Source organism: Ambystoma mexicanum, chromosome 1p, assembly GCF_040938575.1.
Source record: "Ambystoma mexicanum isolate Mex_15411 chromosome 1p, UKY_AmexF1_1, whole genome shotgun sequence".
Lineage (NCBI taxonomy): Eukaryota > Metazoa > Chordata > Amphibia > Caudata > Ambystomatidae > Ambystoma > Ambystoma mexicanum.
Window position 1 is genome coordinate 211231698 of NC_090921.1, and position 17463 is coordinate 211249160.

The 17463-nt window shown below is 46.5% G+C and overlaps 1 protein-coding gene across 2 annotated transcripts in view; it reads left to right on the forward strand.

Annotated features, from left to right (window-relative positions):
• CNTROB (centrobin, centriole duplication and spindle assembly protein) overlaps positions 1-17463 on the forward strand; it is a 369000-nt gene that overhangs the window by 165166 nt on the left and 186371 nt on the right. For both annotated transcript variants that reach the window (XM_069646351.1, XM_069646352.1), the window contains exon 12: positions 13558-13683. In XM_069646351.1, coding sequence (XP_069502452.1) covers positions 13558-13683 — 126 coding nt within the window. The remainder of the gene's footprint in view (positions 1-13557; positions 13684-17463) is intronic.

Genomic DNA, 17463 nt, shown 5'->3' on the forward strand with positions numbered 1-17463 from the left:
GCTCTCGATCCAAATTAGTTCGTCTTGAGGGAAGCGATGTTCGTGTGCAGTACACAGGGTGTTGGTTTACGATAAAAATAAGCTCTTCTGTCGCACTGATAATCGCATGGCTGTTCCAACAACGAGGCACTAGGCCACCACAACGGTAGGTATGTTGCATCTAACCGTTAGTACCGCGTAAGGGCATACTTGTACTTGGCGATCGTCCCATAAAATGGTCAGGGTGGTAACGTTGTTCACGCGGAGAAGCAACTGGCGGCTGTAGAAGCCGTCCGCCGGTGTCTGGTACTCGTGACACAGACAGTAGTGAATGATGTACCTAAAAACATAAAAAATGAAATTAGTCTCACCATCAGATCCTTATTAAAATTATTCATTTCATAGCGAGGACAGCGCTACTGGGTGTACACAAGTGTTTAAAGGCGTGGCGAGGCATGGAGGGGGGGGAGTGGAGTACAAGGTAAGTAGCATAAAATAATAAATAAATAGGGCCAGCTGGTGGCAAGTGCAAGGTAAGTGCAGAACAAGTGCTGGGAAGGGGGGGCTGTAGGATACTGAGACAGTCCCCCAGTGCAGGGGTTGACAGGGAGGCAGTGCAGGTGGAGAGTGGAAGGGCCCAGGACCGAGGTCGCAGACAGTGGACCAGTTGTAGCAGGGGAGAGGGAGAGAGAAAGCAGAAGCAAAGAGGAAGGTTTTGAGGTGCTTCAGTAAAAGCAGATGTTTCTCCTCCAGATAGTGCGCGGTAGAAAACACTATGCCACATAGAACGAACAAGTACAACTGAACCCGTCTTTAAAGCCACTGTATAGTAATGAAATTGCGGTATAAACTCATCAAAAGTTACTTACATTATATTTGCATTTTCCATTGTGTCTCTGTGTAGGGCAGACCCGAAACACCACTCCTTCTTTGCCGACGTTACTTCTTCTAATGAACGTGGCTCATCGTTTCGTTTCTGAAATTTTATTCATTATCTTTTCTTAGTCTTTCAGGATGGTCCCGGCCTGTCAAGGTCAAATCACAATAGAACCTTATATTGGGTCGTGGGCCGTTCCGCCACCCGAGCAAAACATCAAAGCAGCTGACCTTCACTTTGAGCGAGCACACATTTCTAGTTAGCTCCAGTTAGTGTAAGGGCATCTTGTCTGCGTGCCTTTTTTTTTATTGTCCCTATGGGTCGGCCATGTGTTTGTAATACGGAAACATTCTATAATTTTTGTAAAAATGATTTATATTACTGTTTGGTTTAATTGCAATGGGCCTGCAACATGAGGAGACTCGAGAGAACAGACAATCGAATTACAATCATTTAAACCGTGATGTGTATTTCTCAATGAGCTCTGCTTTAGGTGGACATGGAACAGAGGCAATGTTGGGTGGCAATGCAGTTGTCCCCTGCATAGGTTCGTTCACCACTCCATGTATGTGCCTATCGAGGACATCTACGATAAGTCTCTCAATAAACTCATATTGCATATCCTCAAACACTGGTTTGATCACCCATTGTTTACTTCTTTTAGTGAAGGCCTTATTGTAGCGAAGCGTCCCTAAAGTTCCGGTCGTCCTACTTTGTTGACGGCCAACATTATGGTTATGTGCCAAGACCGCTAGAAGAGTCTGATTTATCATGCCTTCCATGCCAAAATGCAATCTTTTGGGCCTGTACTTTAGGCACATATTGTGGAACACCTCCAAATCTCCTGTGTGGCAGAATTCCGTGAGTCCCCTCAAATCTCTTGTTATAGTTTTATCAAATACAATCTTTTCAATGGCCTTGTGAGTGGGTGATGAAGGAATCAACCACTTCTTCTTCCGTGCCTCCTCTGTGGACAAATGGCCATGTTCACATTTGTGGAAATGCTCATTTGTCGACCATCGATGTACGTTGCTACAGTGCAACATTACTGACCGCCATTTTTCCAGTAGAATTTCCAACGACCCTTCACATGTTTTTGAGCTCCACCAAAGATGGTTGCTGATTGACTTGGACCACTGTGAAATACCTTGCATATCTTTTTTTTTTCCTGCAGCCGACAATTTTTTATTGATTGATTTTGCAAGATGCCAAACGTCAAATTGGTGATTTATATTTTTGTACTGTTCTCTCATTGTCTTGGCAATTGAAACGTGTCTGTCCGTGGCTATCAGGTCGATCACCATTCCCCGCGATTGTAGTTCTTGCAATGATGCTACAAAGCCAACTTTCTCCATGGCCACTGAGGATGTACTTTGTGACACCTGCACGACCACCGAACTCACAATTTTCTTACTTTCCATGTCCTGAAAGTGGTAGGTGCAGTACTTGGCTGAAAATCCTGGACTGTCGCATTGTCCATCACCGGCTAGCCTGAAGCGTTTGCCCGCGAATGTACTTTCCATTGACATTTTTTCCATTCTCCAAGCTTCGCTGATGGCTGGAAATAGATAATCGGTTTGGTATTTGTAGAACTGACTTTTCGCAATGAAATGGATTCCCACAAACTGAAAGAAATACTGTAACTTTTTAAAACTTGAACCACTAAAAAGTGCGGCCGCTGCACAAAGTAGATTGCCTGCTGGCAGTTGCCCCAGCATGGGTTGTGCAGACCATGCGAACGGATGATATTGTGTACAGGTGGCATGTATTTTAAGGTTAGTGCCTCAAATTGCACGAGTCACATTAATCAATGGCTCCCCACATACTTCCCCACCAACCCAATGCCCACATTTCATCATCATAATAATATCCATCAAACAGCTATCGAATACAATGAATTTGGCCTCTTTCCTTATACTGTCACTCTGCATCCCAGCTGGTTCGGCCTGTAACGTTGAGGACATGTCACTCGCATGAAAGGTACAATCTCTGATATCGTCTTCCGCTATGCTGAGTGATATTGATGGTGTTTCATTGTCGTCCACTTCATTCTCTTCCATTGCAACATCTGTTCCTTGTCCGGAGATGGGAGAAAAAAACAATGTCTTCAACTTTCGCGTGCTCTTATTTTTTGCGGGTGTGGATTCTGTGAATTGATCTACGACTGCATCCAAACTACCAGGAGGACATTCACTATCAATGGCTGGTGGTGGTATAGCTCCGTTGTCAATCACTTCATATTCTTCCCATTGGCACGATGCATCTCCAGTCTCAAGTCCCTGCCAAAAGGTTTGACAAGCAACATCTCTCGTTCGCTTCACTGTCTGTGTAGATCTAGTTCTTACACCCACTCGCAACTAGAGGACAGATTAGAAAAGGGATGTTCAGTTTAAACACAACTTACAGTATTGAACTATTGACAGTGAAAGACAACATAATATAGTGAACAGGACACTAACCTTCTTTTGCTTTCTTTTCTTTGAAACTTTCTTTCCTCGAACTTCAACATCTGGACGCTGTTGCTCCGACTCGTGTGTGCATGTCTCCACTTCCTCTCGCGCTGCAACGACTATACTTTCATGATAAGCACATCCATCACTCACTGAGGCTCCATCGACTCGCTGAAACATAGAACTTTCATTAGTATGTATAATAATATTGAAAACACAAAATGTACTTGGGGACCAATACCCATACGTACATCTCAATAGCAAAACACGAATGAACGCATTGTGTAGAACATTCAAACGACAATAGTTCACGCATTGTTGATCTAGTTAGATTGAACTGTCAAGATCCATACCTCGGGCTCCGCATAGACTTCCATTGATGATATTATTGAAGATGACGCTTCAGCAACTCCCTGAAACACAGTAATTGCATTAGTATGGTTTTCTATTTTGTTCAAAAGAACATAAACTTTCTGCAGGCGTCAACGGCTCATCTAAATAGACCTGCACAAATGATCAGTTGTCTAAAATAAATAATGGATATCTAAATATGATTCGATTTGCTCCATCGTTGGAAGTGTCACCACCCAGAGATCTGCATCAACTACTAGGGGTGATGTTCTTGTTGAAGAAGCTCCGTCAGCTCCCTGAAACATAGTACTTGCGTTAATAAAGAAGGAAGTATAGCGGATGTAATCACGTCATTTGATCTCGCATGATTGATCTGTCAGTATCCATACCTCGAAATGCATAAGAACATCAAGGGACGCTGTAACTGCGGTGCACACTTCTGCAAGCTGTTGCGCCGACCCGTAACTGCATGCTCCCCCTTCCTCTTGGACTAATGCTCCATCGACTCCCTGAAACATAGGACTTTCATTAGTAATGAACACAATATTGAAAAAAGAAGACACATAGGAGGGCGACGACAGAAGGACATACCAATGGCTAAAAACGAAAGAAACATTGTATGTAACAATCACGCTACAAGAATGCAAGATCTGATGATCTCCATCGATGGAACTGTCCGGAAACGTACCTCGAGCATCTGAGTGACATCTACGGTTGTCGTCAATGCGTTGGACTCCTCAGCATCTCCCTGAAAGACAGTACTTGCATTATTTTGGATAACAATAATTATAACTGAAAACAAAGACTAGAGGACGAGTACTGTGGTGTACCATTAGGTAAAATAATTACACGATCAATTAAAACTATTGATTTACATGCCTAAAACAAGTCATTGTCAGAATAGCTAAGTAAGATTACCCGATAGGCGCTTGAAGTGGCTGATGACTGCAATAACGACACGGATGGAGAATCTTCAGCCTTCATATTGAGTGGATACATAAATGGGGAAATTATTGTTAGCTAATGCTACACACTACCGCAATGCCGAGAGATAAATACGTAAACTTGACTCACCAGTGGAGGGATGTGGACGAATAGAGTGGGAATAGCGGTTGAGAGCAATTTTCGCCTCGCTCGCGGTGTTTTCGTCCTTATTAGCAATGATGTGGAGTACATGTCTGGGCTAAAGTGCCTGCTGCAGATGCGGTATCGATCACCCCTCTTGTCCGCAAAGACTTCTAGGACTCTACTTTCTATCTCAGAGGCTGGATATCCGCAATATCGGACCCATTCTCTTATCTGATCTATTGTCTTAGGGAAAACATGCATTATAGTACCTTCAGATTTGTTATGGGTCTTGTTCAATGCAAGGTCCGTTTTGGTTCTTGGAACTATACACGTTATTCACATGCGGATAAGTATTTCAATAACTTTCAAAAAATAGAAAAAGTAATTTGACTAAACTCAGAACATGTGACTAGTTCCTTGCATGTACTGTCGTGAACGAAAAGAAAACATGGATGCAATTTGATGACTACTAGCAAATAGATATAAATTAAAAAATTGGACGCAAAATGATTATGGTACATGGACTTACCTTGACGAACAAACAGTTAGATGCAGGGATCAGAGTAGTTTCTTGTCGTAGAACAGGGAGCAGTTCACAGGTTGCAAACTGACGAGTTTGCTCAAAGTGGTCACGGAAGTTCACAGAGACGAAGAGCAGATAACCAGCACCTTCACGGGTTGACTAGCAAAGCGCAAAGAAGTTCTCATTAGAAATATGAAGAGGGTTATAAAGAATTCGAAACAGGGGTGTGTTTGTGAATGAATGACGTGTATATGTCGTGGCATTATGCGGTCTGCAGGGGGCCGTCCAGCGTGAGCGGGGATGCTTGGCAGGAGACACGGGGTCTGGAGGTAGACTTAGGAACAACAACCCATGCTCTATAGACCACTTTGAAGTGTACATGGTCTTTGGCACCTCTTGGCCTTTATCGCTCCCTGACAGCTCCACTTGCCAGCACAAGTACCCCGGTGCGAACTGCCTTTGATAGGGCGGGGGGTGGATCGGGGCGGTGGTCGTGCAGACAAGACACAGGAAGACTCGTGAATGGAGACACACTTATGTGGATTGCAGGGGGCCGTCCAGCGTGAGGGGGGATGCTTGGCAGGAGACACGGGGTCTGGAGGTAGACATGGGAACAACAACCCATGCTCTATAGACCACTTTGAAGTGTACATGGTCTTTGGCACCTCTTGGCCTTTATCGCTCCCTGACAGCTCCACTTGCCAGCACAAGTACCCCGGTGCGAACTGCCTTTGATAGGGCGGGGGGTGGATCGGGGCGGTGGTCGTGCAGACAAGACACAGGAAGACTCGTGAATGGAGACACACTTATGTGGATTGCAGGGGGCCGTCCAGCGTGAGGGGGGATGCTTGGCAGGAGACACAGGGTCTGGAGGTAGACATGGGAACAACAACCCATGCTCTATAGACCACTTTGAAGTGTACATGGTCTTTGGCACCTCTTGGCCTTTATCGCTCCCTGACAGCTCCACTTGCCAGCACAAGTACCCCGGTGCGAACTGCCTTTGATAGGGCGGGGGGTGGATCGGGGCGGTGGTCGTGCAGACAAGACACAGGAAGACTTGTGAATGGAGACACACTTATGTGGATTGCAGGGGGCCGTCCAGCGTGAGGGGGGATGCTTGGCAGGAGACACGGGGTCTGGAGGTAGACATGGGAACAACAACCCATGCTCTATAGACCACTTTGAAGTGTACATGGTCTTTGGCACCTCTTGGCCTTTATCGCTCCCTGACAGCTCCACTTGCCAGCACAAGTACCCCGGTGCGAACTGCCTTTGATAGGGCGGGGGGTGGATTGGGGCGGTGGTCGTGCAGACAAGACCCGTTTGCCGCAGGGCCTCACCAAGGAGAGGCCATCTAACTGAATGTAAGAGGATGGCTGCAGGATCTACTACATGGAATGCAGGGGGGTGAGTTTATAAATACCTCACCCTCCCAGGAGAATATACACTAGATTCATTTAAAAAATCAAAACAACCATTGTTAAAATATATGTTGGGCTTTATTTTAGATTTTAATTAAACATAAATAATAAACATTACACATTGTAAAGTTGAGGTTGCAGCACATCGAGGGAAAATCCGCGGTATTGTCCACTGTCACTGGGGAAATGTTGTCTAATGGCAAGTACCGCACAGGCAGGTATTACTCTCCGAACGCGGTGTCCGAGCCTCCCGTGAAGCCACCAAGTGAAGCAACGATAGGCCACCAGCCTGTACCACCTGTGAAAAAAAAAGATGCAAACTGTATTAAACTGACCAAACTTTCTTATCAATGTCGATTCAGGTAACACGTCATTTTTCTTAGAAAAAAATTATATCTAGAAAATGCACTATATGGAACAAATTTACATGCGTTCGAATGATATGTAAATGTAATTTTATATGTGGGAGACGACCATGAAATAGTGGTGGCATCACTGACATCACAAACAGAGTATACTTACTCGTTACTCGGATTACGCGGACGAACAGTGCCGCGAAGTTCGTGCATAAGCACCATCATCATCCTCAACACGGTCCGTGAGAGGCAGGCTTCCCTGAACTCTGGCAGCTCAGTGATGCATTGCGGACTTTGCTCGCCTTCCTGCAGACTTTGCTCGCTTTCCGAAATGTAGGCCAAGCACCCGGAATTTTCACGGCAGCAGCAGTTCTCCTCCTCAGTTGGCATTAGCTCGCACCGATTGCACGTGCACCAGGTGGAGACGCCGTCCATGCGACATGGTCCAGGCTCTTCATCCGTTGACTGGTCCTCCCAACTGCCGTCCGAATCCCCATCGTTTTCGCGTGCTTGACTTTCCAGTAGTTCTTCCTCGGTGTACTCGGGCTCGTACATATACGGCATTATTGTGGCCATTGTGCGGTAAAGATAGTAAAATAATTTACAGAGATGGTACAGGTGTTCACACGGGCTACAAGCGGCGAAGGTAGCTGACCAGAGCACTGAAACGAGTCACAGAATACTCAAAGTAACACAGAGAGAGGAATGGAATCGAAAATCTGCTGCTGTGTGTTGTGAAACGGTCTGTTTATACTTATTGGGGAAAGAGGCGTCCTGCCATTTCCATGGCAACACGTCAATAGCTGAGGCGCAGCGATTGTTGACACGAGACGTGCTTGAAATGGGCAGTACGCGTCTGCTGATGTCAGGCTCAGGGGCGGGGGATTTGATTTAGTGCCGCAAAGGCAGGTGAGCCAGGTCGATGCGGCGGAATGATAGGATTATCACAAAATGGAGGCTGATTTCGAGTGCGATAATGGGCGAAAAGTCGGGTAAGGTCCATAGGAAAGTTTCCTACGATCTACCGATTTATGCTTACAAACACATGGCCGACCCGTAGGGACAATAAAAAAAAAAGTCCCGGAACTATCCTTTAATGGCTGGTGGCAGTGGTTAAATTTTCCTACCATTGTGTGTTTTTACCGCAGGCTGAATCCTCGGCTTCAGTATTGCACCCATGGGTACCCATTTTGTCAAAATGGGCCCCTGTCTTCCTTTTGCCCATTTCTTGCAAGAGGTCTTTATTGGGTTTTACTCTGTGCGCCAAACCAGGTTTACCCCTTTAGTTCGTTTTGCCTTTGGCGGGCCTCAGTGCTGAAACCTACCTCTGGCTCTAGTGTGTCTGGCAAGGAAGGCGCCCAAAACCTCCTGTCCTTATGCTCCTTGGTTACCTGAATGCATCCAGTGCTGATTAGCTGGCTGTTCCTGGAGGACAGCCACCCTGCTGTGAGTCACAGCTAGGCTGTGCATGAATGGGAGAAACCTACATAAAAGGTGAGGTCTCTTAGGTGAGGTTTCTTGAACAGACGGCAGAGTCGACCACTGGAAGAAACATCCAACGAAAGAACTTGAAAGAGAAGCTGGCTGTACCATCCTGACCCGTGAACTGCCCGGTGAAGCCCTGCTGCAGTGCTGAAGCTACAACTTTGTACCGACTAGAGAATTAGGTAATGGATAACTTCTTTCCTTAGGTTGGTGGGACCAACTAACCCCAAGACTAACTTTGCTGGAACACCTCTCCCTGCTGGCAGTACTTCCTTGCTGCTGCTGGAACCGAGTGCCAGGGGCCACGAACACCAGAAACGAGTGCATCGCCTTTAAGCTGGACCCGAGCTCTAGGACGATCCTGAGGACCCTCCCTAAGCTGGGCAACCCAAGCTCGAGCCACCTCAACAGTGTGCTGGACCCCAGAAGCAAGGGAAGCCCACAAGGTGTCCAAGAACCGCAATGGTGCTATTTGCCAGTAGCTGAAACTGCTGAAGATTTGGAAAGAGCCCATTGCTGCCGCCGACCTTCAAACTGCAGTGCAAGAATCCTTCAGATGTCGTCCCTCTTGTCCCCACGATTGAGGCCCAGGAACTGCAGGACAGCAACCAGAACAGAAGCCAGCTGGATCCTCTTCTTCGAACCTAAGGTACTGTCTTGACGGAAGGGTTCTCTTGTCTGTAGCTTGCTTGATCTCACTGGAGACTTGCAGTAGCTCCCTTTGCAGAGTTGATTGCAGCTTTGCCCTTCACAAGCCTTGTAATTTGTGGCCGAACAGTGATTCTTTTTCTACGAACTCTCTAAATAGTATTGTGAAAGACTTGTGCTATTGGAAGAAGTGCCTCCGCTCCCTAGACATTAACCTTTTCCTTCCCTTTCCTTTTCCATAACCTCCGTATTGCATTAAGTGTTTAAAAGTGATATATCAGTGTCCAGTGTCGTAGTAATTGAAGTCACCTCAGGGTGTAGGAAGTGTCATCCCAAAAGGGTATCTGCTTGCTTAACATAAATCCTCAGAAGTGTTATGAAGTGTATTTTTGTCGCATATTGCCCTTGCTAAAGAAGGCTTATTTAAAACCAACCATTAAATAAATCATTATTTTACTAGAAGACCTTGAGTATAAGTGTTATTTGGATACTTATAATTGTGAATCTGTCATCTCAAGAAAGGTAAATGCGAGCTGTAGAGATGTATCTGGCTGCTCAGTCACATGTGTCCCTAACCAGCATCCTTTGCCTCCTGACCAACCAAGCACGGCCCCATTTCATGCTTGGATTGGCTCCTTCCCCTGCTCCCCCCCCCCTTATCCAGCCAATCATGCCGGCATGAGGAAGCCAGCCCTCACTGAAGGCCCGTAACCTAAGCCCTGTGTCTGTACCTGTCTGGGCTGGTATGGGCCCTGGGCTCCACATCCTGACTTCACTGCTCACATCTCGTTGCAGTTCATTTCTCGGACATACAGCGTTCTGTTGAACAACCAGCTGCACCATCAGGTGAGATCAGTGGCCTCCCTAGCCCCCTGATCGCCTCTTCCAAATCATACCAAGTTGCTAACACTGGACTGGCCCCCGCTCGGCTGAGACTCTTTGTGAACATACCCACCACATTTCTCACACCACCTACCATACCGCCTGGCTGCAGCCCATTCAGCCCTAAGCACTGCACATATAGATTCTCGTTATTTTTAGCACTGCCGACCCACTACCCTAAAAAAAAAAATGGTATTCCTACTGGTCGCTTTGGCCAAACGGTGTACCCAAATTTGACGCTCCTTACTCACTTGTAACTGAATGTTTTGATGCAGCACCCCGCACCATGAGGCATAGCTCTCGAACGGCGCATCTTAATCTATGATGCTCACTACTTACGTGTAACTGTGTTTTTCTGTAGCACCCCTAGCATGAGGCGTGGCTCTCAAATTATGCACTCAAACTCTTGTCTGTAAGTAACCACACTTTCAAGCAAAAAGTAATAATGGAACGTTTGTAACTTTCCATCGCTGCAAGTAACACTGTAACTACCTTAAGCGATAAGCGCCTATATGCCTTTGGGTTATGTGCGCTACATAAGTGTCTAAATAAATAAAATAAATTAATACTTGCGTTCTGGTCTGGGATTGGGTGATTATGTAAGATACTAGTCCTCTAGGGTTCCATTGATCCTGGGTCGAGGCTTTTTGGGTTTCCCATTGACCAACATTGTGGGGCCTACCTGCTTTGCTGAATCGTCTCCTTTAGTTGAAGTTGCTGCTGACCCTATCCCGGTGCAGCTAGGGGTACCTCGAGGGGTCCTGCCTCTCACCCACGTTTTACAATACTTACACCAAACCCCTCTTTGACTCATTGGATGCCTTGGTTGTGATCTAGACCAATTTGCGGATGACGCCCAAATACTCATCCCCATCTTGGATAACTTCTCCCAAGACACCAACTCAATAAAATTGGTCTATAGTACCATTCAAGACTGGATGGCTACAAACAACCTTTGCTTGATTGGGAAAACTGGGCTACTCATTTTCAGCTCCCTTTTGCCTAAAGAACCTAGATCCATCCTTCCACATCTGTATAGATTGCACCACCATCCCATTCCTGAAACGGGTAAAAACCTTGAGTACACCTTGAGGTAGATCTGACGATGAAAAAACACAAACACATTGTCAGCCACGGCCTATACCTCGCGACTCATCTCACTGACTAAAGATTTCCTGACTCCTACTAACTGCAGCACACTTGCACATGCTTTCTTCCTATCTAAACTGGATTACTGCAACATGATCCTCAAAGGCACCTCTGCCACAACCTAGCCAATCTACAACTTGTTCATAAAAAAGCACATGCTGCACTGGGGCTCAAATGTTAAAATCAAATCTCTGCCATCAGACGAGAGGTACATTGGCTGCCAGTGGAAGCATGCATCAAGTCTTAAACTCTATCCCTGGCACACAAATGTATCCACAAAAAAACCCCACTTACCTCAATGCCATACTCCTACAGGAACCTGCAGGTAGAGTTCTTAGATCCAATGCCAGTATCTCCTTGGTCATCCCTCGCTTCAGGAGTAAAAAAAGCCAGATGTTGTAGCTTCAGGGTTACCGCACTCACCATCTGGAACACCCTCCTGATGAACATCAGAAATGAGCAAACATACACTGTATTAAAAAAAAAAAACCTTGTCAAAACATTGCTATTCAATAAGTACGAATGACGACTTATGCCATATGGGCAACCAATACTAGATCTGTAACAAACACAATGATATATGTGTAACCAATGCTATAATTCTGACGAACGCTGTGATACCATAAGTAAATGTACATTTCGCTTCGTCAGGTAACCTCTGAAACTCTAGTGTGGGGGTCTCGTCCGCCCTGGGGTGATTTGCTGCCAAATCTGCAAATGTGGGGTCATCGTCTTTTTTTCCCCATACAAACAGATGGTCTACTGACTTTGTCCTTTTGACTAATGTTGAACTTTCGGCTAACCTAGGAACACCCTTTAAGTGACTGGTTGTGTTACCTGCACATGGACATTTTTCCTCTACCCACAAGGTGCCTGGCGGTGAAGGGGGGTTGAAGGGCTGCTCTAGGCCAATAACTGGATTTTAAGTGTTTGCCTGGGATTTTTAAGATTCTGATCTTCTTGCATGGAAGTGAATACTTGCTTGCCCTGTGTTGAGTTTTGGTAACTGTGTGGCTTTTTTTTTCCTGGGAGAGAATTGCACTGGTGTTTTTATAATATGAATTGTATTTAATTTTTAATTTTTTTTGGTTTGTGGAAACAATTTAAATAATGATCCTCATACCATCTGCAGGCACTTTCTAAATGTGATATGTGCACTTGTATTTTTCAAGAGGAACAGGTTTATTGTGCTTTTCCATTGTTCGCCTCAAGGGTCTCTTTGATTATTTTTCATGTGCTGCATAATATATGGTTCCCTTTTCTGCCTACTCCTTCCTTGCTATATGTGGTTTATGCCTACTAATCGGTATCTGACCTACACAATCTCTAATTTCTGCACACCACTTCTTTGTGGTAGTGCACCCACAGCGAGAGTTCTTAAAGACATATAGAGAGAGAGAGAGAAACCAACCAACCATTTGCGCGTGTGTGCACGCCTACTACGCCTTCCTGAAAGTTATTGCTACAGTACGGGATAGAGCTCTACATACCCATCAGTCACTCTGACGACTTCTTCTAGACGAAGATTGAGAAGGGCTTTGCTAGTGCCGCAAAACCACTAGAGCCACTTGGCCTCAGGCGGAGGACCTTCCAAGGACCGGGTTGCAGTGAGTTTTCAAAACCTGACTGTCATCTGTTAGAAGCAGACACTGTGTCCTGTATTAACTAGTAAGTAGGGGTGTGCAGGCTGATAATGGGTTGTCATTCAGGCGAAGTATCTGAGTTTGGTTAAGTGTTGTAATGACTTCTGACTGTGGGATGACATGTGAGGGAGGTAATCACTGTGCCGGCTGTGGAACCTTGGGCTGGAATGTTTGTAGGCAGTGTTCTAGGGAAATCGGTGGTCTGCTTTGTCCTGGTGGTGTTGGTCTAGCTGGGCGGGTTGCTACATATATGCTTAATAAAGCCTTGAAAACGTATTCCGGCTATGTAGTGCCTTTATTACATTAAGACATAACATGAAGAATTTGGCCACCTGCACCCACTCAAACCCTTTACTATCCGAGCATCTCGAACACCTGTTTATGCTCCAGCACTGATGAAGTACGGGGAGTGTACCGGCTTTTCTTGCTCTTGTCTCAGTAGACCCATGTGTTTGGACGCATCCTCATGTGGTCTTTTAAAATTTGTAAAATGTTCATACATAATCGTTTCTTGGCAGAGGAGGGATGGGAACATTCAAAATATCAATCTATGTAAAATGCACATTCTGGAAAACGTATTAAAGGTCAGTAACTATTTACTACTTCTACCTCTTTCACAAGATGTGTCAATGTTCAAATTTACCTTTTTTATGTTCTATTATTCAGATTTCACCTCGCGCTCTGTGGAAATGCTACAACCAACCACTTTTTCTCCTCTGCAGGAAGCAGCTGTTGGAGCTCAGCTCCAATCAAGAAAAGGAAATGGCCAATCAGGTGTTCAAGTTTAAGGAAGAGCTAATGGAGCGTGATGATAAGATTAGGCGAGTCACAGAGGACTACGAGGGCAGGTATGTTCAACCGGGGAAAATGGATGCTCCTGGCTTATCAGCATTGGCATGTACACTATGTTGGAGCTGGTATACTAGATTTTGGGCTGTGACCTCTAGTGTTGGGATTGGGGCAGGTATTGAGAGGGCTGCACGTAGGATACAGAATATGAATCAGTGCATAGGAATTAAGTCCTTGGCTGTTGGAGATCTTTGAATTGGTAGAAAGATTTGTTCCCTGGGTTGCTGGAATGTGGCAGGTGAATGGCCTATATATTTTAATATTTGACTCGACTGAAGTATTTGTGCGCTGTCCTGTTTAATGGTGCACGCATGAGCTTGTGTATTTGTGTATGAGGGTGGTGCATGATTCCAGGCAACCAAAATAGCGTGCTTGATAGACGCTTATACCCTAGTAGCCGTATGCGCTAAAAAGGGCTGCACATCAGCAAAGGGGTGCAGTGACAGCCTGACAGGGGGACTTAAAAAATAAATAAAAACCTACCTGGGGAGGTTCCATGTGGGTGGTCTTTGACTGAATAGTGTGACTTTTTTTTACATATGGATTCTTTTTAGGTGTTGCAGCCAACATCCTAGCAGTATTCCATTGCTTTTCTTTTAATAATGTACTCCACTTGGGTAAAAAGGCTTGTGTTCACCTTGGTGTGACCTGATGATGCCATGTAACCAGATTACCCTTTTTCTAGTCCTTCTATTCCCAATCTAGCACATTTTAGTGTTCACTCCTTGCAGATATGCCTAGTAATTGCCAGAGCTTAGAATAGACACGAGCAAAGCAAGGAGCTCAACTAGGGATGCAGGCTATTACCTGCAAAGCTAGCACACGTAAAGAGTTTATTACTATTCTCCAGCATGGGGTCTGGCATGGATTCACATGCTCATGAATATTTCCTGTCGTCAGGCTGGGAATCCTCGGTAAAGAAAAAATCAGTATCAGTTTCGTTTCTGATCTGTCTTTCTTAATAGTAACCAATCATTGGTCTCTGGGTCATACTGCCCCCAGCCAATGACTGCCCTCTCCTTAAGCCCCGCCCCTGGCAGCCATCTTCAGATTTTTACCGCACGCTCAAGTGTCGGGAGTCCTCGTTCTATAGCTCTCGAGCTTTTATTGCGTTTTGCGCTTTTTCAAAGAGATTGATCTCATTTTTTATTTTTTTTCGGTTAGTTGAGCCTCAAGCTCCACCGTTTCTACTTCTGATTAACGGGGACCCGTTTCGGATTTACCTACGCCCCTCAAAGGTGAAGTTTTCATCAAGTTACTCTTCTTGGAGGATTCCAGAAGTTTCTGAGGCCTACCTCGTGGACGAGAAGAACATGGCCCAGGATAAGGGAAGCTCGACTCCCGGCAAACTGTTCAGGATCTGCCCTGTATGCAACCTACAAAATGTAGTCCAGGAGGACGAGCATTCGAAATGCCTTTACTGCCTCCACGAGGACAAAACACACGTGGAGAAGGACACTGCGTTTTGCTTTAACATGACGGATCGGACGATGAGGGATCGCCGGACCAGTCTTTCCAACTGGCTGGAAGGCAAGAGCCCAGCAGGTGAGAAGTCCGAGCGGTCTTCTAAGTCCTGTGAGGGCGCCCTGGTGACGTGGGCCCAACAGAAGGCAAAGCACCGCAAGTCCAAGGGCACCGGGAGCGCCGAACGGTCGTGCTCCTTGGCTGCCAGGCAGGGCGTGCCTTCACCGACGCCATCAACAACGAGCCAACGCTCTGGTTCGGGGAAGAGGAAATCCGAGAACCCGGCTAAGCTTCTGGAGAGGCCCCGGTCGATCTCGGAGGAACCGGCCGAGGGGGAGGGAGGTGATGACCCTCCCCCTAAGGTGCATGCCTCAAGCGCGGTGAAGGCCTTGATCCTCCTGGCTAAGGCCTCTATCAAGGGAGTCGCTGCGGCCCTGGCGAAGCCTGTGGGGGCTATCCCAGTGGAGGCGACCTCGAGGTCTAGAGTTTCCCTGCCTCCGCGGAGGGAATCCTCTTTTAAGCCCATCAAGAAGACCCCCGTGAAGACCCTGGCGGAAAAAGAGGGGGGGGGGGCAGTGGCCATTACGGAGTAATTCGAGTCTTTGCTTCCTTATTCGAGTCTTTGCTTCCTGCAAATACTGTGGACAGAGCGCAGATAAAAGCAAAGAAAAATCTGGATGCGCGTTTAAAATGACTTTCAGAGCCTGTCATTTTCCATCTCATTTTGCACTGGAGAACACATTATATTATTGAGTTAGAATCGTTAGTATTGTTAATGAGGTTAGTTCATTCATCCTCAAATGTGTCTCCTGCAACAGAGGAATTTCAGGTGAGAAAAAAAAAATATATGCTTTTAACTGTGAAAAAAAAAGTATTTGCATTTTAAATGTAGAAATCGTTTTTGACTGAATAGCCTGTTTTCATTTACATGTCCATGTCACACTGGCAACACATGCCTTGCTGTACCGCATTATAGCAATGCACCAAACCCATGCAGTGGTGCTGCATGAAAAAAAATGCTAAATACTCTTACAGGATTACAGCCCCTCAAGTGCTACCGTACTTGCTGTCGCTGGCCAAAGCTGGACTAGCTCGCGCTTCCATCAAGATGCATCTGGCAGCGATTTCCCGGTACACCAGAACTGCAGGACGGTCCCTGTGGTCTCATCGCCTGGTAAAGGAGTTTATGAAAGGACTGTTCCGATCGTTCCTGCCGGTGAAGGCTCCGGCCCCGGCGTGGGAACTCAACGTGGTGCTGACAAGGCTCATGGGCCCGCCATTCGAGCCCTTGCATTCGGCTCCGTTGAAGTTTCTGTCATGGAAGACAGCGTTCCTTGTGGCCATCACCTCTGCACGACGCGTGCCCTTTCCTGCAAGCCTCCATACTTGACTTTCCACGAGACGATGGTGGTGCGGAGGGCGCACCCCTCCTTCATGCCCAAGGTGCTGCCAGTCTGTTTCCAGTCCCCTTTGTCGCCGGCCGAGCGGACTTTGCACTCGCTGGATGTGGCTAGAGCGCTGAAGTTCTACGTGGACCGCATGAGAGTTTTCGGAGGACATCACAGCTGTTTATGAACTTTGGACCTGTGAACCGAGGAAAGGCTCTCTCAAAGGCTTCCATTTCCAGATGACTCTCTGGCTGCATCCTGCACTGTCATCGGTTGGCAAACCGACCGTTGCCCGGCCGTCCGAGAGCCCATTCGACCAGAGTGATCGCTGCTACCACGGCGTTCTTGTCTGGTGTGCCCCTGCTGGACATTGCAGGGCTGCTACGTGGAGGTCGACACACAACTTCCTTCACGAGATTCTACTGCATCGACCGGGATTCCAGGGAGGAATCCAGAGTTGGCCAGGCAGTGCTGCGCGACCTGTTCGCTTAAGGTCAGCCAGGTGAGGAGGTAAGAGATGCTTAATGTTGAGCCTTGCCACCTCCCGTGGTTGTGTATGTGTGTACTGCTATGTATTCTTATATTAATGAGCATGTGAATCCATGCCAGACCCCATGCTGCAGAAGGAACAAGTTACTTACCTGTAACTGTTGTTCTCCAGCATGGGTCTGGCATGGATTCACATGCAAACCCTCCCTCCTTCACCTATGCGGCTCTTCACTTGGTCATACTGCCACTTTATGTGCTACCAAATCTGAAGATGGCTGCCAGGGGCGGGGCTTAGAGAGAGGGCAGTCATTGGCTGGGGGCAGTATGACCCAGAGACCAGTGATTGGTTACTACTAAGAAAGACAGATCAGAAATTAAACTGATACTGATTATTTTCTTTACCGAGGATTCCCAGCCTGACGGGGAATATTCATGAGC